General features: G+C 37.0%; 2 protein-coding genes across 2 annotated transcripts; one reads left to right on the top strand and one right to left on the bottom strand.

The window, feature by feature from the left end:
* Nucleotides 1-8,539: 8,539 nt before the first annotated feature.
* On the bottom strand, nt 8,540-10,906 carry LOC113339563 (metalloendoproteinase 4-MMP-like). Its single transcript, XM_026584809.1, has 2 exons — nt 9,985-10,906; nt 8,540-8,757 (listed from the first exon to the last, which is right to left on the bottom strand). The coding sequence occupies exons 1-2, from the start codon at nt 10,904-10,906 to the stop codon at nt 8,540-8,542; spliced, it is 1,140 nt and encodes a 379-aa protein (XP_026440594.1).
* Nucleotides 10,907-22,710: 11,804 nt separating this feature from the next.
* Nucleotides 22,711-26,240, top strand: LOC113340354 (vacuolar protein sorting-associated protein 26B-like). The gene is made up of 12 exons (XM_026585562.1): nt 22,711-22,818; nt 22,927-22,969; nt 23,059-23,133; nt 23,224-23,298; nt 23,389-23,461; nt 23,892-23,936; nt 24,042-24,153; nt 24,244-24,310; nt 24,660-24,704; nt 24,997-25,052; nt 25,170-25,345; nt 25,587-26,240. Exons 2-12 carry the CDS (start codon nt 22,967-22,969, stop codon nt 25,763-25,765), a joined length of 906 nt encoding a protein of 301 aa, XP_026441347.1. The 5' UTR covers nt 22,711-22,818; nt 22,927-22,966; the 3' UTR covers nt 25,766-26,240.
* Nucleotides 26,241-26,554: the final 314 nt, after the last annotated feature.

Genomic DNA, 26,554 nt, shown 5'->3' with positions numbered 1-26,554 from the left:
AACCCTTGTATATGCCAGTTGCGTTAACCTAGAGTTAGGATTATCGACCACTGGTAACCTTGTATATGTCAGTATGTTGATATTAGTCAGACCGGTATCTCAGTCCATTAGGATAGGTTCATTTTGGCGGAGGCCTTCAGACAGATATGAGAAACATCGTTCACCTAGTAAAAATCAAAAACATCTATGTTTTTCTATATCCATCTTCTTGATCTATCCATGTGATTAGTTTTGACTCCGGATATTGATGTCCATAGTGCGACTATCTGAGTAGAGCTCTGTCACTTCATATGAATTTTAGTATGCTTGAGTGCGAACTCGTGTACAACAATTGGAATTTCGCATCAGGGTACTTCCTCCTGTACTCAATAAGTATGCCAACCAATGAGATTCTTTAGTGCCTTCCAAGGTTCTGTGTAGATAGCTAGGGTCTGGAGTATAAAGGTTTTGTGGGTATACCTCTGGTAAGCCCTCCGGAGAAAACACTCCGCCACTAGGGACACCTAGGGGTTTAAAGGCTTATTGCATACGCTAAATGCAATCGACGATGCCTGCGACAGTGAGTTAGGATTTTATTTCTATTTTATTTTTGCTCGAGGACTAGCAAATAATAGGTTTGGGGGTATTTGATAGACACATTTTTGTGTCCGATTTGTATCGATTCTATATATTGTTAGGGCTCATTTTTGTACTTATTATGGTGTTTTATTTATTTGTAGGTATTTTTGGCCAATAAACATTTTTGGAAAAAAATGGCTCGAAAAGTTGTCGGAAAGCATCCGGAGGACATTTGCTATTCGGACTCTCAATTTGGATAAGGGGTAACCTAATTACTAAGGGGCATCCCATTTCCAGGAAGTTACTAATCGCACCCCTACCCTGGATAAGGGGCAACCATCTTCAAGATTTCAAAAACCAGGTTTTTACGGGAAAATAGGTGCAGTGAATAACAGATTTTGGCAATCGTGATTTGGAGGAGTTTGATGTCGATTAAACCTATGATTTTCGTAGGATAGACTCCTTATGGGTCTAGGAATCTGATATGGGTGTTTAAATCGATTAGACTAGGCTCAATTGACGGATTTTTATCACAACTGAAAATATGGAAAGTCACGTGTGTGACCTGTTTTAGGGAATTTTAGAGAGATTAAAGTGTTGTAAACTTTCCCAAAGATTTGTATCTATGTAAGGAAGATTTTAGAATAAAAAGGAAAGCTCAGAAACGCGTAGAAATTCTAAATCAAGAAATTGCCGCAACTTTGCCGTGAAGGGAAGGAAAGTGATTTTGGAAGATTTGGGAGAGATTTAATCGGTATTTTTGATATAAATAGATGTCTTGGGTCATATAGAAGAGGTGTCGAGAGTTTGGGAACCTAAGGAGAGCCAGAGAAGAAGAAATCAGAGCTTTACCAAACTCTGTTTTTGCTGCTGCTGCTGCTGAAGAGGAAGAACGCGAAGAACATTGACGCATGGGAAACAGTCGCAGAACAGTGTCGTTGTTTAACAGCTGAAGAACATTAAGTTGTGCAGGACAGTCGTATTCTAGGGTCTTAAAATCAGCGACAAAACAACAGTATTTACAACAGTTTTCTGTAACAGTTCCATTGTAACAGCTGTTTTGCAACACCAATACATTGTTGCAAACAGTCTGTGTTATTACTTTTCACTCTTTTAATCATCTTTTGAGCAACAAACACATATTTTGAGATCATGATTAATATGAGGAGCTAAACCCCATTGCTGAGGCGATAGAGGAAGCTATTTTTCCAACAAAAAGTGGTATATTCTATTTTATCTTTTTATTTGCAATAATTATATGATTATTTGCCTTGAACTATTATTGAATATGATTTTTATTTGAGTGATTGTGATCTATTTTGATGGAGTATGCTTAGTTTTAAGACTTTTGATGCTTCATACTCGGTATTTACAATTACTACTTTTAAAAATCTACTTGTTGCAATATTTTAGAATCAAATTAAACGAGAAAATTGCATAAATATAAGTATTGGTTTAATCACTTTGAACATGGAAAATAGTGGAATCTTAGCCTCAGAGTTTCTTTTAGTATTGATATCATCTTTGATTGAGTTTGCTATAATTTTTAGTGAGTTTTCTATTTTAATATTAGAATTTAAGTCTAATTAATATCCTTCACAAGTCTGAGAATCGAACCACTTTTACCACTATCTACAAATCACATCAATCTTCGCATCCCATGAGTGTTTGTAGCCAAACAATGTTTCCCCTCCATCATTTGGAGTACCATAAGTTGGGTCCACTGGTGGCAAACACAAATTATCAGGGGGAATGTGTGAGTATCTAGCACTAGGCTTCTTCGGCTTCTTTTTCTCTTTAACAGGAACAATTTCTTGCTTTTCCTCCTCTTTCTTCTCTTCATCCTCTCCCTCCTCTTCCTTCTCTTCATCCTCTTCCTCATCTTCTTCCTCTTCAACCTCTTCCTCCTCTTCTTCCTATTCTTCCTCAGCCTTGTCTTCCTCTTGTCCTTCTCTTTCTTTGCCCTGTCCTTGTTCTTCTTCCTCTACATTTTCAACGTGTTGTTCAACCTCTTCATTTCCTTGGTCTTCATTTCCTTGATCTTATTCATCCTCATCTTCTTCTTCAATAACATTATCAATTATATTCTCCATCACCTCTTCATTCACATCTTGGATTACATCACGGATATTCTCTTGGTTCACTTCCGGTAACGAGCCCCCTCCATGTTTAGCATTTTTGGCACCACGGTTTTGGAAATCTAAATGTTTTGCTCCACTAGGGGTGGGAGTTTTCAAATCCTCATCTAGGTGTAGTTTCAATCTCTTTCCTTTGTTCCTAATGAACAAAAGCCAAAGTATTAGCTAAACATAATAGAATTTTGTGTTATCAAATAAAATATAACTAAAGAATAAAGTAAACACAACATTTGGAGTTAACGGACTACAGTTCGGTTAGAAAAAAATTTTATCGACAAAATCGAACTCATTCTTTCAAAGGACAAAGTGAGTTCGGTTACGAAAAAAAATTTTGCGAGCACACCGGACAATGTAGTTCGGTCACCAGACTATATAATACTAAAGTTCGGTTACCTATATAAATTTATCGACTACATTGAACTCTAATTTCCCATACAAAGAAGGAGTTCGGTTGCGCAAATTTTCATGCGAGCTTACCGAACTACGGAGTTCGGTAACCTAGAAATTCATAAAACTTTCGACATTGCCGAAGTGTTCTTCGTATGAAAGTTTGGTTACAAAAAAACTAGGGTTTTTCAAAATTCTCCTAGCCGAACTGTCAACTGTAACTACCATTTTCAATGAGTTTTTCATGATTTATAATCGATTTCTTCTACAAATAACGAATTAAAAGGAATGGGTATGAAAGAAATTACCCGCGGATTTGCATTTCACTTGCATCAGACTTCTTGGTTGTTGTTGGATGATTGATTTTTCCTCTGAACAGTGGTTCAAGTTGTTTTTGAATTAACAATTGTTTTGGGAGATTCACTATATGTGGGAGTCCTGGACTCAATCCTGGAAGTCTGGGTGTTTGCTTGGTACGCATTGCTTATAAAGATGGATTAATCGACGATGAAATTTTTTCGAATCGACGACTAACGTCGATGTCTACGTTTGAAGAAGAAGAGGAAAAGAAGAGAAAGAAAAAAAAAAATTATCAGTTTTGAAACTGATTTTAAGTTTTAATTTAGGTTTTAATTAGTGGGTTAGATTAGTGTGCAGTGGGTTAGATTAGTGGGTTAATAGGATTTGTTATAACCTTAATTACAATAAGGGCAGATTAGTCTTCCCTAATTTTTTAGGATACCCCTTATAATGTAGGGTGGACATTTATATCACAAAGTAGTCCCCACCTTTTTTGAGTAGTCCCCAAAAAAATCGTTCAAAAAAAACTAAAGATATTAATTGATGGCCCATTTAAGAATTAGGTGTCTCTAGCCCATGTGTAAATATTTTGAAGCCCAAACCGCTGAGCTTATTCTTTTTATCTTTTTTAATGCGAAAAGAATTACTCCATGTTAATTTAATGCGAAAAGAATTACTCCATGTTAAAAAAGTCTTGATTAGGGTGAAATTACCCGGTTTCATCCCTATGGATACATTCCATTATCTATGAAGATTATTAGACCACTTCATTGTTTGAGTGCTTAAAATACCGTGTTTAGCTATTAAATTACATGGGCTATATGATTTACATCCTTTGTCCATGAGTGCAATTCCAGTTAGGTCTGTGTAACAGGCGGACGGTTGCGGATTAGAAATTACCCGCAACCAAACTGTTAAAATTATAGATCTGGAAAATTGAACCGTGACAGACCCAATCACCCGCAAATTTGACCTTTGCGGATCAGTGGATGCGGATTAACCGCCGATCACTCTCTTTTATACAGGATAGCGGGCGCATAATCGATTTAAAAATTTCCACGAACATAGCACGACTAAGTGCTCGGCATTTTAAAAAAATATTTGATTCATCATTCGCCTACTATTAATATAGGTTAATAAGTTAGCTCTCGATCATCCACATCAATATCATTCAAGAAACAATACCAAGTATTAACGAAGTAGAAATAATAATCATTGATCAGTCAGTGATGGCCAAGATCATCAATATTTTCCTCAAGTTTCTCTTCCTTGTATTGATCGTCACTGCGGCCTTTTCATGTAAGTATACTTATTTATTACTCAATTCAATTTCAGTTCAAGTAAATCATTTCGATCTCTTATACTAGTATTTCTTTTGGGTTTCTATTGTAAGTAACCATTTGAAATATGCATGTATAATTTGTCAGAGATGATATCCGCACAGGACTGTGCACCACATGAAAGTTATAACACAGATTTATCTGCTGATGGAACCGTTGAAGCTTCAGAAAGCTATGTTAGCGATATATCTGTAGTCTACTAGGTTTCCCAGTTTACTAGTTCTTTCCTAGTTTTAGTCTTACGTAAATATAGTCATATTCCTAGAATATCTCTATTTGTTGTAACTTCTTAGTTAATTCCTATGTAATCTAATTCACTATATATATCAATAAGAATAAATAAATTATTTACAGTTGTGAATTCATTAAACTCTGTCTCCTAAAATCTAATATGGTATCTTCGTGCTAGGTATTTCTCTCCAAACAAAAAAAAAAAACGAGTTTTTTTTTTTCTTTCCAGAAACAAGTTCTCTTCACAACTGCCGTGAAATTTCTTCTCCAGGGCTAAGACTCTCCCGGCATCGGCTGTCATCCAACCCATTTCCGTAGCATTTTCTACGGGTGCCAGATATTTTCTCACTTTAGTTGATGATTACACTCGATGCACTTGGGTTTATCTCATGGTAGTAAAATCCGAGACTCTCACATGTCTACAAAATTTTTTCCAATTTGGAATCCGACAATATGGACACAAGATTGCTACCATAACTTCTGGGAATCATACTAAATTCATTCCTCAACTTCAAACTTTTCGTTCGGATAATGGTTCTGAATTTAAATCTAAAACACTACAATCTTGGTTTCATCAGAATGGTATTTTGCATCAAACAAGTTGTGTCTACACGCCCCAACAAAATGGCATTGTCGAACGTAAACATAGACATCTTCTCAATGTAGCTCGTGCCTTACGTTTTCAGTCTAATGTTCCTTTGAATTTTTGGGGTGAATGCATATTAACTGCGGCATATTTAATCAACAAAATGCCAACCCCAGTTTTATCACATAAATCTCCTCATGAAATGTTATTATCCACATTACCGTCTTATTCTCATTTACGGATTTTTGGTTGTCTTTGTTTTGGACGCAACCCACGTCCATCTCACAAATTTGACGCTCGTGCTAGATCGGGCATTTTTGTTGGCTATCCTTATAATCAGAAAGGCTATAAAATATATGACCTTGAATCCAAGACAATTTACACATCCAGAGATGTTGTATTTCATGAAACTATTTTTCCATTTCATGATATCAGTTCTCTTCTGCAATCAACTATCACTCCCCATAATCGCGACTCTGATATTGCTTTCTATGACTCCATTTTACTTCCACATGGAGATAACTCTACACAAAAATCTGTTATTTCACCGCCGTCACCTGTCCCAATGGCACAGGATTCTTCTATAAATCCTCGGCCTATCTTCACTAATGCCGAGATGACATCCTCTCGTTTGCAAACTGGAAATAATTCTTCTGACCTTTCCCATTGCACCTCATCTTCACCAATTTCCCCTGCTACGGATATATCATCATCACGGCCAATTCGCACAAAGTCCGCTCCTTCGTACTTGAAGGATTATCACTGCACTATTCCAAAATGCAATTCCACTTCAGTTTATCCAATGACTGAATATTTGTCATTTGATAAATTTTCTCCTACTCATAAAGCTTTCCTCGCTAATGTAATTCTTACGGAGGAACCCAAAACATACTCACAGGCCAAGCTATGCCCTAAATGGAGAGCAGCTATGGCCAAAGAAATTCTTGCTTTACAAGCCAATGACACTTGGATTCAGGTTGATCTTCCACCGGGTAAAGTGGCAATAGGCTGTAAATGGGTGTTTAAAATTAAATTTAATGCAGATGGTTCAATAGAACGATATAAAGCTCGCTTAGTGGCAAAAGGATATACCCAACAAGAAGGAATTGATTTTTATGATACTTTTGCTCCTGTTGCTAAACTCGTCACAATGCGTGTGCTATTATCCATTGCTGCCATTCGAGGCTGGTCTCTCCATCAACTTGATGTCAATAATGCGTTTCTCCAAGGAGATCTTGATGAAGCAATTTACATGAAATTACCACCTGGTTTAGGTTCTGAGGGCCACTCCAAAGTTCTTCGATTAAAAAAATCTTTATATGGGCTGAAGCAAGCTTCTAGGCAATGGTTTGCCAAATTTTCTTCGGTGTTACTTGCTGAAGGTTTTCAAAAATCATTATGTGATAATTCTCTCTTCACATATCATAAAGGCAACACATCCATTTTTGTCCTTATTTATGTAGATGATATAATTATCACTGGTACTGATAATATTTTCATCACTTCTCTCAAATCAAGACTTGCGTCCTATTTCTCAATCAAAGATTTAGGAAAATTACAATACTTCTTGGGCATAGAAGTTTCTCGTTCTTCCAAAGGAATTTTCCTCTGTCAAAGGAAGTACATTCTGGATATCCTAAAGGATTCTGGACTCACTGGATCGCGCACCTCTTCGTTCCCTATGGATGCGCACCTGAAATTGACATCCGAGGCTGGTACACCTTTGCCAGATCCTAGTATTTATCGGCGCTTAATTGGTCGTCTATTATATCTTACAGTCACACGACCGGATATCACTTATGCAGTGAATTATTTAAGTCAATTTATGCAACGTCCCCATTCTTCTCATCTGGATGTTGCTAATCATGTTTTACGATACCTTAAAGGTACTATTGGTCATGGAATTTTTTTTGGCCTCTTCCACTCCTTTGATACTCAAAGGATATACCGACTCTGATTGGGCAGGATGTCCAATGACCCGACGATCCACTACTGGCTATCTTGTTACTATAGGTAACAGCCCAGTTTCCTGGAAATCTAAAAAGCAACCAACTGTTGCTCGTTCCTCTGCTGAGGCTGAATATCGGGCCCTTGCACATTTAACTGCAGAACTACAATGGCTTCGTTATTTGTTTCAGGATTTAAGAATTCCTTGCATTCTTCCAATAATTGTTTCCTGTGACAGTCAAGCAGCTATTCACATTGCTCAAAATCCAGTGTTCCACGAGCGGACTAAGCACATCGAAATTGATTGTTATTTTGTCCGAGAAAAACTGCTCAACGGCTTAATCAAACCACAACATCTACAGTCTTCTGAACAGCTTGCAGATTTATTCACAAAACCTTTAGGTGTCAAGCAATTTCAGCATTTGGTTAGCAAGTTGGGTATTCGATGTGGATCGACTCCTCCAACTTGAGGGGGGGTGTTAGCGATATATCTGTAGTCTACTAGGTTTCCCAGTTTACTAGTTCTTTCCTAGTTTTAGTCTTACGTAAATATAGTCATATTCCTAGAATATCTCTATTTGTTGTAACTTCTTAGTTAATTCCTATGTAATCTAATTCACTATATATATCAATAAGAATAAACAAAATATTTACAGTTGTGAATTCATTAAACTCTGTCTCCTAAAATCTAATAAGCTATACGACAGAAAATACTTGTAAATAATTGCAATCGGCCAAATCGTTTTCCTGTGTCATGTTATTACTCTTGGAATTGATCATGAGTCAAACCACCTTCGAATTTTCAAGCTCTACTATTATAAAAACTGAATTTTTCAATGTTATCCTCAGTAGTTTTAAGAAATTTCTTCACTACCCCACAGTGTGATACATCCGCGAATTTATAAAGCCAACCGCAGCCATACCGTTAAAATTTGCGGATTTGAGGATTCACCCGTGACTGGTCCATAGACTCTTGCGGATTGGTTTTCACCCACAATTTTACGGACGGTTCTGGATTGTATGCACACCCTAATTCCAACTACTAAATAAACTCAAAACCTTACCCAGTTCATGATTAAGTTTTTGATTGTCCATTTTATTACATCTAAATTTCCATTAATAGCCTTGACATTATGAAGATCTCCTTCCAAGCATAAGTTCTCCACTCCTTTTTCGCTGGCCCATAGAGCACCTTCCGAAAGAGATTTGGCTTCAGCTTGTTCAGGATCTACTGCGCTGTCTTTGAAGCATTTAAGTCCTTCTGTGACACCTGTAAAATTCCTTAGGATTAGTCCATTCCTATCTCATGTGAAACTTCTCAAGAAGTTGCATCAAAGTTGAACTCAGTAAATGATGGATAGGATCTTCTTCTTTGGATAATATCAACAGTATATATAGGGTACAAATTTAGAAGTACTGATTATATGCCAATTAGCATAATCAGATTTAATCAAGTGTACAACATATTGCATGTTAGGCTGTTCACTATCAAAGACTTCCATGCACCTTCATTTCCAAACGTGCAATATTACAAAACCAAACCATTCCGGAATACTTGCTCTGGTACCATTTTGATTACCTCAACTGAAACATGCTACAAGCCAATCATCAAACTGAGCAGATAAAACATGAGTATTTTTCTTACTAATTACAACATTCCACACATCCTTAACAAAGGAGCATTTAATAAAGAGATGCGCATGCTTGCAGTATGGTTGTTACACATGAAGACACTTTTGGAGACATTTCATAAGAAAACAGAAGATATTTGTGGGAAGTTTAGTCTTCTAGAAATGATTTCAAAGAAATAGAAATAGTGTTAGTATAACCAGAGTCTTGGTTTCTAGAGTTCCATAAAGCTTTATAAATTGATTTAACTGAAAAATTATCATTAGATTGCTGCCGTCTAAGTCATCATGCTAAGAAGCTAAAGTGAAACAAAAATTCTAAGCCCCTGCCTTTCTTGACTGTCTTCAGGACGGACTCCCTTGCTGACGGTCCACATATACTCCTTGGTTATGGATGATTTTATCTTCGTATCACAGGAATTGCTCTTATAGCCAGTCAATCTCACACAATCGCGCTTCTCAGAAGGATTTTATGTTTTGATTTGAAGGATTTTATGTTTTGGTCAATTGCAACGCAATATAGGTTCCGTTCAACAAGGAAAATGGACAAACTATACACAGGAACACTATTAAAGTTTTCTGGCGATGTTAAATGTACAATTTCCATGCAACTCAACTACTTAAGTAGGCTCAAAATTTTCATGCTTAATATCATTACACGGACAATTTCCGGTAAGATCAAAATGCATCAAGCCCAATTTGCAACAGGAGATTTCCCATAGTCAAAATCTCTAAAACTAATGAAGAGGAATTCATGATAACAAATAAAACGTTGCAAAAAGAAAGGATCGTGTTCAACAAGTTGCGATTATAAAAAAAAAAAAATTTAACTACTACAGAAATAGAAATGACAATGATTTCCCGTAAACCAAAAGAAGAAGAAGACTGATCGCTACTAGCCACTTCTTTTCCTTCAGGAGAATCTAATTTAAAATTTGGGCTTTTGCCGTAGAGAGCTTGAGCACCATTGACATCGTCCAGAGACAAGTGTACGTGTTTCTCTCTAGCGCCTCCGTAAGGCCACCTGATTGCTTGGCTAATTTTTGAATGATCCAGCCCTAACAAATGCCCGATTTCATGTACAGCCGTGCTTTCCAAATCATAGGCATTTTTTGATTTCTCTGAACTGAAATCAATTGCCCAAGTAAGCGCTGCGTTGAAATGTAAATGTGCGTCTGGTCCCGGACCAGTTGCATGTTCAAGCACCGTAGGATCAAATGGATCCCCATCCCCATGATCGCCATAGTAAAAACCGATGGTGATGTTAGCATGCTCGTAATCCTGAGTTTCTGTAAAATCAACTGGAATAGCTGAGGACCACGTCGAGAAAGCCCGCTCAAGGGCAACACGAATGTCTGATATGTTAATGTAACCGATGATATGTTCCGGCGATAATGCGTAATTTAACATCAATGGCACGATGGAATGATTCCAACTCGGCCGGCCCTTCAGAAACGAGTAGTGTTTAGTTGCATGTAACTTGTTATGATCATCATTCTGATCAGGCACACCGCATCTTGGTGACATAACTTGAGATAGAGTAGCGGAATCGAGTCTACCAGTTGTAGGTAACCCAAGTTTCGACTGGTATAGAGTGACAGCTGATTCAAAGTGCTCATCAAAATTATCGGTGAAATTCGGTTCAGTTGCTGGTAGGTACCCAAAGCGGTGGAAGTATTTCTTTAATTCCGACAAGCCAACGACATCACTACCTCGACCGGTATCTAAGAACTCACTCAGTGTGTGATTCGGACCTGGGTTGACAGATAAAATATTGGTTGTGACTGGCATGTTTTTTGCTGGAGCGGTAGGAAGGAGTGTGATGAAGAGGAAAACTAATAAAGAGATACAATAACTACTGCAATATTGTTGATAAGGCATTGTTATTGAATTGTTGGATCGAGTTCTTGTTGGAATTTAATCTCAAACATAAGCTAAGTTTTTATCTTTCTGTTTTGAATAAGTCACAGTCCTTGGTCTTTGTTATACCGAGTACTTAGGAGAAATTGTTTCGATTTGTTAGCATTACTGGATAGTTTTCTACTGGCTAGTCTTTCTGTAAACACCTATAAATAGGTGTTGTTCTTTGTTTTCTAAATACTCAGAACTGAAGTTTAAGTATCAATAAACATTGTTAACTTCTATTTGATTTCTTCTTCACTATCAGTTCTTATTGCAGGTAGACTAATAGTTGTCAGATCCTACATTTGGCATCGAGAGCTAGTGCTCGATCCTTAAGTTTCCGCTGTGAACAGTCTTGCAGATTATGTGATTGATAAAAAGCTACAATGAAGGATTCAATACAGCCTCAAGTTCCACAGTTCAGTGGGAAGAATTACGATCGATGGAGCATCCAGATGAAAGTCTTGTTTGGTTTTCAGGAGCTTACGGAGATTGTTGAGTCTGGATTCTTTGATGTAGATGATACGGCAGTTGGTGCAGCTCTTCCTCAAGCCCAGAGGGATGATTTGAGAGAGAACAAAAAGAAGGACAAGAAAGCTTTGTACTTCATACACCAAGCCCTTGACGATGCAGTTTTGAAAAGATTCCAGCTGCAAAAACATCTAAGCAAGCATGGGACATCTTGCATAAAGCTTACAAAGGCGATGACAAGGTGAAAAGAGCAAGGTTGCAAACCTTACGAGGTGAATTCAAAACTTTATCCATGAATGAATCTGAATCCATTTCTGAATATTTTTCTCGAGTTCAAGTTGTTTTGAATCAATTAAGGGTTAACGGTGAACAGTTAGCTGATTCTCGTGTTGTTGAAAAGATCATGAGATCACTAACAGAAATTTTTGATTATGTTGTTACTGCAATAGAAGAAGGAAAAGATATGTCTACTCTAACCATTGAGGGATTAGAGGGTTCACTATCTGCCTATGAGTACAGGATGAAGCAAAGAAAGACAAGTTCTTCTTTAGAACATGCTTTGAAAAGCAAGGCCATTATCACTAATAAGGAAAGCTCTAGCAAAGGAACATCATCAAGTCCAGGCAAAAGTAAACCTACACACAAGGAAGATAAGTCCAAAGAATGCTATCACTGTGGAAAACCTGGACACTACAGCTATCATTGTTGGTTTAAAAATTCGAAAAAGAAGACAGAGCAGGCGAACTTTGTGGAGATTGAGGAACCAGAAAAGTTGTTTTTTGCTTGCAATGTTTCACAAGAAGAAGATGGCAGCAACAATACATGGTTTTTGGATTCCGGTTGCAGTAATCATATGTGTGGCAATAAGGAGTTATTTTCCCATCTTGATGAATCTGTTCGAGGAGTAGTGAACTTCGGAAAAAATCCAAGGTTCCTATTCTGGGTAAAGGTAAAGTGCTCATTGCTTTAGCAGATAATTCACATCATTGCATTCATGATGTCTTTTATGTACCAAGCTTACATTAGAATTTATTCAGTATGGGTCAATTATCTGTGAATGGGCTTCGTTTTATCGTTGAAGATGGTGTTTGTACCATAGAAAACCGTAAGAAGGAGTTGATTGCTGCCGTCAAGATAACTAAGAGTCGTTTATTTCCTTTGCCTGTAAAAACAGAAATTATGTGTGCTTTCAGTAACATCATCCTAGATGACAATTGGTTGTGGCATTTTCGTTTTGGTCATCTTAACTTTAATGGTCTGCGTTCATTGGCGAAGAAAGAAATGGTTACAGGGCTTCCATTGTTGGACGAAGTTAACCGAGTATGTGAAGGTTGTATCATCGGAAAGCATCACAGACATCCGTTTCCAATAGGAATGTCTCGCAGAGCAACAAGGCAGTTGGAGATAAATATTCATTCAGACTTTTGCGGTCTAATGCAAACTGTATCAATGGAGGTAACCGTTATTTCCTTACTTTCATTGATGATTACAGTAAAAAGACATGGATTTATTTTCTAAAGAAAAAGTCTGAAGCTTTTGAAATATTCAAGAATTTTAAAGTTCATGTTGAGAAGCAAAGTAACAACAGTTTGAAGATACTTCGCACTGATAGAGGGGGAGAGTACAACTCCAAGGCCTTTGGTGATTTTTGTAGAATGCATGGAATTAGGCACCAACTCACGGCCAGTTATACTCCACAGCAAAATGGCATCGCTGAAAGGAAGAATATGACTATAGTTGAAATGGCTCGTAGTATGTTGCATTACAAGAACTTACCGAAATTATTCTAGGCTGAAGCAGTTGCATGTGCTGGATATATTCTTAACCGGTGTCCTACCACAAGTGTTCCAGACATGACTCCTGAAGAAGCATGGAGAAGTTACAAACCAGATGTTGCGGCTCTTCGTGTGTTCCGATACATTGCATATTCTCATGTACCGTATGAAAAGCGACAAAAGCTAGATGTGAAGGGTGAGAAGTGCATCTTCCTTGGCTACAGTGATAGAACAAAGGGTTACAAGTTGTTCAATCCAACTACTGGTGTTGTTATTGTTAGCATAGACGTTGAATTCTTTGAAGACGAAGCATGGCAGTGGACAAGTGCAGAAAAGGTGCAAATGGGAATTGAGTTAGATGTCATGGAGAATGAAGAACCACAGATCGAATCACTCGTTCCTATAGCACCGGAAAGTTCTAAAACACCTGATTATAATATTTCTGAAACTGATTCCTCTCCAGAACAAGTGCCAACAACTCGTGTCTCTACACGAACTCGTTCTCTCCCTACCCGTTTTCAGGATTACATTGTAACAAATGATAATAATGAATCTGACGAAGAACTTGTAAGTTTTGCATTGTTTGCAGATTGTGATCCTATAACTTATGTAGAGGCAGTACAAGATGAAGGTTGGGTTCGTGCAATGAATGATGAAATCCATTCAATTGAAAAGAATGGCACTTGGGAGCTGACCACGCTTCCTCCAGAAAAGAAATCAATTGGAGTTAAATGGGTATACAAGACGAAGTACAAGCCTGACGGGAGTGTGGACAGACTTAAGGCGCGTCTTGTGGTGAAAGGTTATAAGAAAAAGCCTGGTATCGACTACTACGAAGTGTTCGCACAAGTAGCTATAATGGATACTATTCGTCTTGCTATTTCCCTAGTAGCTCAAAAGAAATGGAAGATTCATCAAATGGATGTTAAATCTGCGTTTCTTAATGGGGTACTAGAAGAGGAAGTTTATGTGGACCAACCACTTGGTTATGCTAAGAAAGGTGAAGAAAACAAAGTACTCAGGTTGAAGAAAGATCTTTATGGGCTCAAACAAGCACCGCGAGCCTGGTATACTCGTATCGATTCCTATTTTCTTCAACATGGTTTTCAGAAATGCCAATATGAACCCACTTTATATATCAAGACTACTGCAGATGGAGATATGCTTTTTGTATGTTTGTATGTGGATGACTTGATTTTTACTGGAACTAATTCAAGTATGATATCTGAATTCAGGGAGGCTATGATTAGTCATTTTGAGATGACTGACATGGGTCTCATGTCTTATTTTCTTGGACTGGAAGTTGTGCAGGAAGATAACGGCATATTCATTTCCCAAAAGAAGTATGTTGCTGATGTGTTGAAGAGGTTTAAGATGGATTCTTGCACTCCTACAAAGACACCGGTAGAAGCTAGAATTCAGTGGGAGCAGATAGATAATGCTGAGTTAGTGAATCAAACACATTATCGCCAACTGGTTGGGAGTCTACGCTAGTTAGTCGATTCATGGAGGCACCTAGTCAAGCTCATATACAAGCTGCAAAACGGATTCTCCGTTACGTAAAAGGTACACAAGCTGATGGTATTTTTTATGCATCATCTAATAACTCTGAACTGCTTGGATATACGGACAGTGATTGGGCGGGTGATCATTTAGATCGAAAGAGTACTTCTGGTTTCTTGTTTCTTATGAGTTCTGGCATAATCTCTTGGTCATCGAAGAAGCATCAAATAGTTTCTCTCTCTACTGCCGAAGCTGAATACATAGCAGCTAATGCTACAACATGTCAAGATGTTTGGTTACGGCGTGTACTTGAAACATTGAATATCACTCAAGCAACAACAACAAAGATATTTTATGACAACAAGTCTGCAATATATTTAACCAAAAATCCAGTATTTCATGGAAGAACCAAGCACATCGACATCAAGTTTCATAAAATACAAGATTTTGTGAAGAACAGCGAGATTGAACTGGAGTTCTGTGAGTCACAAAATCAAATTGCAGACATATTTACTAAGCCACTGAAGGTTGAAGCATTTTACAAGATGAAAAAGCTTATGGGTGTTTGTAGTGTTTGAGCTTAAGGGAGGCTGTTGGAATTTAATCTCAAACATAAGCTAAGTTTTTATCTTTCTTTTTTGAATAAGTCACAGTCCTTGGTATTTGTTATACCGAGTACTTAGGAGAAATTGTTTCGATTTGTTAGCATTACTGACTAGTTTTCTACTGGCTAGTCTTTCTGTAAACACCTATAAATAGGTGTTGTTCTTTGTTTTCTAAAAACTGAGAACTGAAGTTTAAGTATCAATAAACATTCTTAACTTCTATTTTATTTCTTCTTCACTATCAGTTCTTATTGCAGGTAGACTAATAGTTGTCAGATCCTACAGTTCTGCTGGCCGGGGGAAGATTGATCAGCAAAAAGAGACCGATATAAAAACTCAAAAGCTCTCGATCACGGACAAATATATATGATCACCTATACGTTGTCAGTTTGAATGACTAAAACACATGAAGGTTCAAGCAAAGCCTTTACTTATAGTCAGTCTCACACAATGAATTCCACTTCTTCGTAGGAAAAGTTTTGCGTTTCCTAGTCTATTTGTAATTTTCATAAACTGATCAAATGCAGTAGAGTGCAGCTTATAAGGTAAGAGAGAGACCGGGAGGATGCATAAAATCATAAGATGATCCCAAACCCAATTGGACAATGAACCAAAACGTAATCTAATTTGGCCCCTGGGCTTTGTCTTTCGTGCGTTGATCCGGGCCAGGCCTTTGTGCTGTTAATCTCCAACAAACAAACTGTCAATTCAAGAGTTGTTCTTACTTCTGGAAGTTGAAAACCAAATAGTTAAGGTTTTACCTAAATACCACCCATACTTTACCTAAGTACCACCACAGTTTAAAAACACATTTATTGTAGACCTAATTTAAAGTCAGTAATTAAAATTTTCCTTCTTCTCTTTTTCAGTACAATAATCCATGTTACTATCATTACTATTGCCACTACAATTTACAATATCCACTGTCACCACCGCCACCCTTCTTCATAAAAGTTGTAAAACTGGATACTTGGCATATTCATGTAATCAATTGGGGATAAAGTTCAAACTGTACTTTGTTAAGTTAGGAATGCCCCAATGTCTGTTCCTATTGAAATGTTATAAGAGTTTCTCGATATTGAGACCCTGACTAACATTAAAATTGAAATTTAGTTCGTCTCTATCAAAAATTTAAGTCTAATCCGTGAAAATAATTAATTAAGACTTGACTTCATCTATACAATTAGAACCTTGATTAAGATGAAGATTAAGATAAAAATTGAAATATAAATCTTAATAAGATTAAAATCGATGTTATACAAGGTTATGTAACTTATGTTATATGTTGTAACTTGTCGGCGACGATGGCTATCACATCAAATGTGATCGGAAGTTGGGGGATTGTTAGAGAAGAAGACGAGTTTTTATTACCTATTTCTGACGAGGTACAAAATTATTATATTTTTTTTACTTCTAAAAATCAGTCAGAATTAATTTGTGACAAAATTTCAAAATGATTTATAGAAATAAAAAAGTCTACTTTTTATGAAACAAAACATTTTTGCTTCTCGATTTCTGGAACTGGTTTCTCCTTCTGGTATCCAAATACTCCATAAGTATGCTTGAACGAGATTAGTCCCAATAAATAACAAAAAATATTTATCTAGCGAGAATTTAATTTTCCTATCGATAGTGACTACAGTAACTTTGTGTTATATATGTGCATTTATGGCTTTGAAATTGAGTCATGCCTACCTCAAAAAAATAGAACAAAGTAAAAAAAAGAATTACTATATAACTTGATGTTTATTAGAATCTCTGTTTTACTGGTTTTCAAGAGTAAAACTAGAGAGCTTTACAAAGAGAAATTTTATGGTTCTTGGGCTTTGATTTCTAGAACTGACTTCTGTTTTTGGTATCCAATGCCCTATGATGCTTGAACGAGGTAAGTCAAAATCGAAAATTACCATGTAGATTGATGTTTGATTGGATCTCTGTATTACTATATTTAAAGAGTAAAATTAGAAAGCTTAAGACAATTTAATAGTGTATGAAGCAAAATTACCATATAGATTGATGTTTATTTGAATCGTCGTTCTATTATTTTTTAAGGGTAGAGCCGGATGGGTAGAGCTAAGTGAAAACTATCGACAAACCCATTTTACAGATTTTTTCCACTGTGAAATCCACGCCCAGAAAAGTTCAGACGCGCACCCATTTTCTGGGATTAAATTTATCCCATACCCAGAATTTATAAAATTATTTTTCAGTCTTTTTTTTCTTCATCTTCGTTTCCTTTTCTTCTTCCTCTTCACTCTACCGTGAATTCCCGATGGCGGATGTTGCTGAGAGTTAATAAAATCTCAGATACTTGGGAGAACGAGAAAAATTAAGATGAAGTTGTTCTGAACTGAGATTGAGAATGGGAATGGTGAGATTTTGATGTGATTCTTTGTTTGAATCGTGAAGAAAGTAGACAGATTTGATTGTTTCTATTGATGATGGATGCGATGAATCGAGTGTGATGATCAGAGACTGGTGAATATTATTGTTACAGTGATGGTGGAGATGAAGTTGTTTTCATTTGGTCGATTCAATTAGGGAAGAAAAGCTAGGGCTTGATGCTGAGAATCACAAAGAAATTGAAGGAGATTATGAACGCGTTTTTTCTGAATAAGGAAGCAACAATGCTGTCTGAGATAGAGAAGGATAAATTGAAAGATGGGTTTGACGGAATTGACGATTCTGGTGAAATTAGGGTTCTCAGATGGAGAAATTGAGCTCAGAGAAGGAAATGAATCAGTTCGAGACTAGAATGTTGAAGAAGATGAGTCTACCGTTGCTGCTGTTACTAAGAATCGAAGATGAAGAAGGTAAATTCTGGGTTGTGGGTTTTGAAGAGTAAGATTGAGAGATGGACAGAGAAAGAAGGTGAAAGTGGTAATGTGACCTGAGATGCAGAATAATGGAATTGTTGGTTTGATGATTTACATGGGATTGCGGTGCTGGTGAAGATGCAGGAAATGAAGTTGTGTTATTGATGCAGTTTCAGCTGGTGTTGCAGGTGGTTTTACAATGGATTCAGAAAAGTATGGGTGTGCTGCTAACTACAACAAGGATGGAAATGTGCAAAGAAGGAATGGTTGCTGCTGTAACTGAATAAAGGCTTGGTGTTTCGTTGGATTAGGATTAAGGGTTTGCAGGAACTCAACTGAAATGGTGCAGGTGGAACCTAGATGAATGCTTAGGCTTGCAGTGAAGGTACTGGTGGTGCCATTGAATTGCTGTAAAATGAGTTTAGATGGATGGATATGAACTTACAGGCTAGATTGTGAGCTGTTGCAGGTGGTGGATTTCAGAATTGGTGGTATTGGAAATGCAGCTGAGAGTATTGCAGGGAATAAGAGATGAAATTGGTATTGGATGAATGTTAGATGTATGCCTAGGTCACAGGTTGTATAACATGTTATGTAGTCGAGAAAATGTTTGCATAACATGTTATGCAGTCATGCAAACGGATTCATACCCTGTTATGCATCTACAAAAATTGTTGCATAACTTGTTATGCAGTCCAGAAAATGGTTGCATAACATGTTATGCATCAACTTATTTGTTAGTATCGAAACCAGCAATAAAAAAGACTGCATAACTTGTCATGCACCTACAATAATGTCTGCATAACATGTTATGCAGACGTGAAAATGGATGCATGACCTGTTATGCGTCCAAAAATTTGGCTGCATATTGCATTATGCATCAATTTTATTTGTACGCACTAAAATCAACCAAAAAAATGGCTACATAACCTGTTATAGATGCATAAATTGTTATGCAGTCGAGAAAATGGTTGCATAATTTGTTATGCGTCTGCTTTTTCTGTTAGATTCAGGCATATACATCATTTTAATTGATGCATGAACAAAAATATGTTTGCATAACGTGTTTTGCATCTTTTGTGGTGTATGCATATTGTGTTATGCATCCTTTTTGGAGTCTGCATATTGTGTTATGCAGTCATTTTTCGAAATCTTTCCCTAAAATGATGATCACCTCCGATTTTTTCGTGAGAAACGAAAATTCGATATTGTTGTTTGTACTCGTTGTGTAGCTTTCTTAAAAAGATTTCCAACGATATAAAATTGGTAAAATTCCAAGGCGCGGATTTATAGATATGTTATATCCAAGTTGCATTGCCAATTATACCCCTGAAAAATTAGGCTGCATAACGGGTTATGCCTGAAAAAAATAGTATGCATAACGCGTTATGTATTGATTCTTAATAATTTCGGATAATTTTGGATGTCACTAGGAGTGTCACGGTACCTAAAATTAATTGTGTGCCTGACAATGAGAATATTATTTTTTTGGGGAAATTAGGGGGAGACCCAAAAAAAATAATATTCTCATTCTCAGGACCACAATTAATTTTATATACCGTGACACCCATAATTATTTCTCTGACACCCAAAATTATCCAAAATTATTAAGAATTAATACATAACTCGTTATGCATACTATTTTTTCAGGCATAACTCGTTATGCAGCCTAATTTTTCAGGGGTATAATTGACAACGCAACTTGGATATAACATATCTAAAAATCCGCGCCTTGGAATTTTACAAATTTTATATTGTTGGAAATCTTTTTAAGAGAGCTACACAACGAGTACAAACAACAATATCAAATTTTTGTTTTTCACGAAAAAATCGGAGGTGATCATCATTTTAGGCTAAATTTTTGAAAACTTGATACATAACCATTATGCAGTCACCAAAAAAGATGCATAACACCTTCTGCAGACGCATAACGAATTATGCAACCATTTTCTCCACTGCATAACAAATTATGCCACTGCATAATTTGCATAACAAAGTTATGCATCTATAACAAGTTATGTAGTCATTGTATTAGTGCGTAACTACATAAAAAATTGATGCATAATGCATTATGCATCTATTTTCTCGATGCATAAAAGATTGTGCAACCATTTTCTCGATGCATAATGCATTATGCAGACATATTTTCGGATGCATAACAGGTTATGCATCCATTTTCGCGACTGCATAACATGTTATGCAGATATTATTATAGGTGCATGACAAGTTATGCGGTCTTTGTTTTTGTTATGCAGATATTATTATAGGTGCATAACAAGTTATGCTCTCTTTATTTTTATTGGTTTCAATAGTCACAAAAAAGTTACTACATAACGTGTTATGCAACCATTTTCTAAATTGCATAACAAGTTATGCAACAACTTTTGTATATGCATAACAGGTTATGCAACCACTTTCAAATCTGCATAACGAGTAATGCATCAATCAATTCTTAGCTTCCTTGTTCAGGTCATGGCAGCAGCAACACCTCTGATTCAATCGACTACTCATACAGCATGCATCCTCTTCCCTCCACTTCCTTGCTTATTCTCTGACCAGCTAACCAACAACAATATCTCATCTATTCTCGACTAGTGCAGCCAACAAACATCTCCACTTCGAATTCAAATTAGCCAACAAACAGTCCATCTCCGAGTTCCAATTGCAGTCGCAATTTTATCTCCACATTCTCTATCTTTAATTCGCAGTATGAACCACAGTCCTATTTCGATTCCAGTTTCGCCAACTAAACTTATCTCAGTCATTAGAGGACGCAAAGCCAACACAGCTAACTCCAAGTCATCACCGGCAACAGTTGTTCACCCACCTTCGACTTCCTAACCTCCAACTCTCTACAGTTTTAACCCTTGTTTATCTTTGCCAAACAACACCATTTTTAGTCATAATCTACTGTAGATTGTAGAGAAAAAGCATCCATGCCTTTATAGATCGAACCCTTTCGTGCAGACACTAAACCGATGGCACCGACAACAGCTCGAACACAACACCCATCCTCCATTCGATCAAACATCCAACAGACCATTCATCTCCTTTGCGAACAACTCCATTGGACCACTTGACATTTCTCTTCTTCAGTGATGTGCATTTCTTTCCTGCCCGGTAGTAACAACTCTAACCATCTACCCAATCCAGCGAACACACAATGAGCTCAATCTTTCCACGAATCCAATTTTCATTATGTGCATCAGCTTCTTGTTCACGTCCATGGAAGCGATCTCAATTTCCTCAACTCTACACTTTATGCAGAGCCAATTTTGCTCGCTGCCAGTTCCGCTTCTCGGCTACAGCTCAATTCCGTTTCTCCCTGCCAGTAACAACTTACCCTCTCCTTGTTGTTTCTCATCTTCTCCACAGTAAACTCACGGCTAAAACTCCATAGATCCATTATATTCCACCATCTGCATCTCCCATTAAGCATACGTGGAACCATCTAGTACTTGAGAAGGTTGTGTGCAGCCTGTGGCGTAGGTTGTGTTCTTCGAGTGTACTTGAGAAGGAAACCTTCGGCTGAGACACCTGGTACTCGTAAAATCCATGGAAGAAGATTAATAGATACACAATCTGAATTGAAATTGCCATCCGAAAGTAGTAAATGCATAAAGATTTACTAGAAGCCTAGAAAATCTCCAATTAATTATAATGTCTTAATCTTGCTTGAAATTTTAAGGTTCACTACCAGATTCTCTTTCTGTTCATCACAGCAGTTTCTTGCTTGAAACCCCCATCAACCACTATATAGCAACAACCCATGGCAATAACAGCTCCATTAACCTTCTCAGACCCTATAATCCACCAAACCCATTTGTTATTTCATCACATAACTTCAATTTCTCCTTCTTTGTTCTCTGTTGCAACTCAACTTCATGTCTTCATTGTAAACTCTAACACAACCACCGTAAATCCATTTTTCCATCTACGAATTCAAACCCCCCTTCCTATAATTCAATTTTTATACCTTCAGTAAACCCTAACCTTCTATATAATGACCTAATTAAACCCATCAGAACACACTCCTCAATCGTCAACAACATCATCGATTCAACTTCCAAATCCCACATCGATTTTCAACAGTAAAACCACTTCAAATAATATTTTTACTGGGAAGAAGAAGGTCCAGAAACAACATCAACAGATCTAGAAGCAGATATCAATGAAGCAGATAATAATTTTTTTCCTCTTCTTCTCAATACAGCGGCGGCCATGGAAAAAAAAAAATCTCGGGAAAACATGATTTTTATATATTTTGGGTTTGAGAATAATTTTCTTCCAGAATTTGGGTGCGCGCCTGTAGTTTTGGGAGCGTGGGTTTCATAGTAGTAACATCAGGGAGAATGGGTCTCCCTGTAGTTTTCACTTATTTTTTTTGGGTATGCGCCTAAGTTTCCCTAGAGCTAATCTTTGTGGTCCTTGGGCTTTTCTGTGCGTGCCTTGTTCCCGGTCCAGCCCTCCCCGCTGTTAATTTCCAACAAAAAAAACGAACGGTCAAACATCGAGTCATTCTCGTCTTCCATCATCGAGAAGAAACCAAACAGAAACAGATCCAATAAAAGATCGAAAATCAAATTCCCCCAATTTCCTTAAAATCCCCCCCGTCGAATTCTACAAACAAGGTATGTGATTTGATCTCCCTAACTACATTATTTTCTCGATAGATCCTTGTGCTCATACCCTAGAAAATCACCAGGATCACAATCTCTTGAATTCGTTTTTAATTGTAGAAATCGGCTTCTGGATTCACTCTATTGGCATTAACAAAACATGGTAAAAATTCTCCATACAAAGTTATATTTGGATTTGTTGTTTTTGATTCCTGTATCTGAAAGTGATTCTGATTTTGATTTCTTGTTCAGAATTTTATAATTGGAGCATTTAAAGCACCTTGTAACATTTCGATCACATTGTCTGATGGAAGAACTCGTAAACAGGTACTTCAAATTAGTTCTCTTATGTCGATTATCATTTATCAACACCAAATTTAGACTACATTTTAGTACTGATCACTTTGGTATATGTAGGTTCCATTGAAGAAGGAAAATGGACAAACTATTATGGTTCCTCTATTTAAAAGTCAAGAGAACATTATAGGAGAGGTAGTATGTTCCCACATTGGCGATACGTACTCTAATTTTGTTTAGTTAGGTTTTATGGTATTTACTTAATTGAAGTGATTGAATCTGTAGGTTGCTATAGAACCAGTTCATGGGAAGAAAGTTGAACACACTGGGGTTAAGATTGAGCTTCTTGGTCAGATAGGTATGCGTGTGCTCGATTAAGCTAATGTTTCCACATCTTCGTTTGAGTATTATCTGTGACACAGTTTGTTCGACTTTTAATTTCATTTAGTTCTCCGATTTGGTTATATTGTAACGATCAGTATTTGTATCATTACTGCTTATGTACTGTGTAACAGTGAACTAGATATTGATTCAATGCTCAGCTTTGTAAATGAATGGAATACTTTGGTACAATGAGTTTTAAATCTGTTAGTTATCCATGTGAGAGGAGGAAAGATGAGGCTACTTTTGGAAGATACGCCGTTTTGATTCGTCTAGACTACTATATGCTTTTCCTGGGACCTTCCCTGAAAAAATTGCTAGTATTTTTTCTCTTGTGTGTTTTATTCAAGTTTCGACTTATTGGTTAAGAAAGTTGTGGTTCTTATGTAAATCCTCTTCCCTTGCAGAGCTTTACCTTGACAAGGGAAACTTTTATGACTTTACTTCTCTAGGTACGTGTTATGGTCTATTTTTCTTTCCATGCTAAACATCGCATACTGTGTGAAGTTACTAATTATGTAATGGGTTTACTGATTGCTGATACTCTTTATGTGCAGTCAGGGAACTTGACGTGCCTGGTGAGATGTATGACAAAAAATCATATCCGTTTGAATTTTCAACTGTTGAAATGCCATATGAGACTTACAATGGGGTAAACGTAAGGCTCAGGTAGGTTAATTTTTTAACTTAGTTGCGCTTTGACAATCTGCTTACATATTTTTCGTAAATGATTACTTATTTGGTGGTTGTTTCTTCCAGGTATGTTTTGAAAGTGACTATCAGTCGTAACTACGTCAACAACATTGTTGAATATCAAGATTTGGTGGTAAACTTGTCTTCCTTTTCCTCAAAAACATCTAGTTCTCAATGCTTTACTGTATTCTCATGGTTCTACTTAGCTAGCTTTACTTTGAATTTTACCATCTCCATCTTATCTTTACCGTGGACTTTCTCAATTTAGCAACACTAGTTTCACAGGTGCCCTCAGGGCCTTAATCTCAGTTCTTTACTCTGAAACTAATTGGAATAGCAATTTAGCAACACTAGTTTCATTAGCTGCCTTTCAGGGCCCAAGTCTAGTGCTTTATTCCGAAACTTACAGTTCATCTACTTCTTCTAATGCGACAGTATCAGTATTTACTCTTCCTTTAAGTGAAGCCACTTTTATACTGCAGGTTCGTAACTATACACCGCTTCCACCAATCAACAACAGTATTAAGGTCAGTGATTCATTTGTAGTCGTTAGTTGCTTTTTCTACATGTAGTGCTATACAAAGTTTCTTATTCTCTATTTTATGACTAGTATTAATTTTCAATCCTTCTGTGGAGGGATCCTTTCTTATCTGTATGGATTGCCGATTCGGTGAATTAATTTTTCAATATATCGTTTTTGTAGTAGTATAACATAGTATCAAACTAATTTAACCGCCTTGTCATAGTACAACAGTTCAATGATTAACCTTTATTGCTTAAGATTGCTAACTGGCTGTTGCGAAACCATGCCTTGGACAGATGGAAGTTGGAATTGAAGACTGCCTGCACATTGAGTTCGAGTACAGCAAAAGCAAGTAAGTGTGAATGTGCTCCATGCTGAGTGCATACTCGATTTTTATTACGTGCTCTTGTGGATGCAGAGATGGAAAGGAAAAGTGGTGTGTTTGCTAATAGAATTTTAATATGCCCAGGTATCATTTGAAGGATGTGATTATAGGCAAAATATATTTTCTTCTTGTGAGAATCAAGATTAAGAATATGGAGCTTGAAATAAGGCGGCGAGAATCAACAGGATCAGGGCAAAATACGTATGTTGAGACGGAGACCCTTGCGAAGTATGAGTTGATGGACGGTGCTCCAGTTAGAGGTAAATCATCTTATTATTTACATTGCATTAGAATATGATCATGTACCTAATTTATCATGGATGATCATGCTGGTCCTTGGACTTGTCTACTTGAACGATGGGTCACTGTCATTTCTGTTTGTTATTGCTTTTTTTGTTCCTGCTGCTCGAGTTATGGTTTGAAACTGCTGTCTGCATTTTCTCTTTAATATCCAACAAAGCATGTAACACTTGTGTACGACATTCTTGTCTTTTCTCACAGGGGAGTCTATTCCAGTAAGACTGTTTTTGAGCCCATACGAGCTGACACCTACATACCGCAACATTAACAACAAGTTCAGTGTGAAATACTACTTGAACCTCGTTCTTGTAGACGAAGAGGACAGACGGTATTTCAAGCAGCAAGAAATAAATGTATTTCGCCTCTTGGAAATATCTTGATCGTTCCAGCTTTGACCAGTGGTCGGTGTTTAATTCAGATTACAAGAACAACACGAGGAGAGACACAATAATTGCTTCTTCAGTAGTAAGAATGATGTGATCGTTTTAAAGCAAATGTTAGTTACTGTATATTTAATCAAAGGGCGTGGTTGATTGGGGATTAATGTTTCTCTTGGTTTGTGGTGGTGGTGGTGCTCGGTTTTAACACGATGAGGAAGTGAGTACTTGGACATCCTCGCAAAGCCTTATGGGGAGAATGTGGTCTTGTGCTTCAGTTTGTTTCAATGGAGTTTGCTGGGGGATCTTGTCGTGGTTGTATCACATTTTATCTTTTCCCCTTCTGAGATTACAAACTATTACTACATATCTTTTTTATTTTTGAAACAAGTATCTGTGGCTAGTTTGTTAGTAAATACTTAATACTATTCATTTAAAAGGCGAATGAAGGTTTTAAAGAGATCAACAAATTTTTGAATGGAGACTCGACCCTAAACAGATGTCAAATACTTGTACTACCCATTTTTGGGAGTATAATTTTTTTAGTCGGATGTAGCAAGTCAGACAAGCATTTGGACTGGTGATAACTATGATATAGATCTTCCTTCGAGAGTCGAAAGGCTTAATCTTGACTGGACTGATCCCAATTAGCCATGTGAGAGAGAACGAGGCATTTCATCGTGCAATGACTCTTATAGGTTAGATTTTGCGCTACCTCTGTATATGTTTGTGTTGCGACTTTAATTTCAATTCAATGCTTGCTGAATTAGACAAAAATTGCCAGTGCATGAT

Source organism: Papaver somniferum, unplaced genomic scaffold, assembly GCF_003573695.1.
Source record: "Papaver somniferum cultivar HN1 unplaced genomic scaffold, ASM357369v1 unplaced-scaffold_21, whole genome shotgun sequence".
Taxonomy (NCBI): domain Eukaryota; kingdom Viridiplantae; phylum Streptophyta; class Magnoliopsida; order Ranunculales; family Papaveraceae; genus Papaver; species Papaver somniferum.
This window is presented reverse-complemented; position numbering and strand designations above follow the sequence as displayed.

Excerpts from the sequence above, each read along its gene's own strand:
- LOC113339563 (XM_026584809.1), bottom strand. The coding sequence starts at position 10,906 with ATGCCAGTCACAACCAATATTTTATCTGTCAACCCAGGTCCGAATCAC. Across the intron at positions 8,758-9,984 it reads TCAGTCTTCTTCTTCTTTTG|GTGTCACAGAAGGACTTAAA; the intron begins GTTTACGGGAAA and ends GGAATTTTACAG.
- LOC113340354 (XM_026585562.1), top strand. Across the intron at positions 23,462-23,891 it reads TGAGCTTCTTGGTCAGATAG|AGCTTTACCTTGACAAGGGA; the intron begins GTATGCGTGTGC and ends CTTCCCTTGCAG. Across the intron at positions 23,937-24,041 it reads TTATGACTTTACTTCTCTAG|TCAGGGAACTTGACGTGCCT; the intron begins GTACGTGTTATG and ends CTTTATGTGCAG.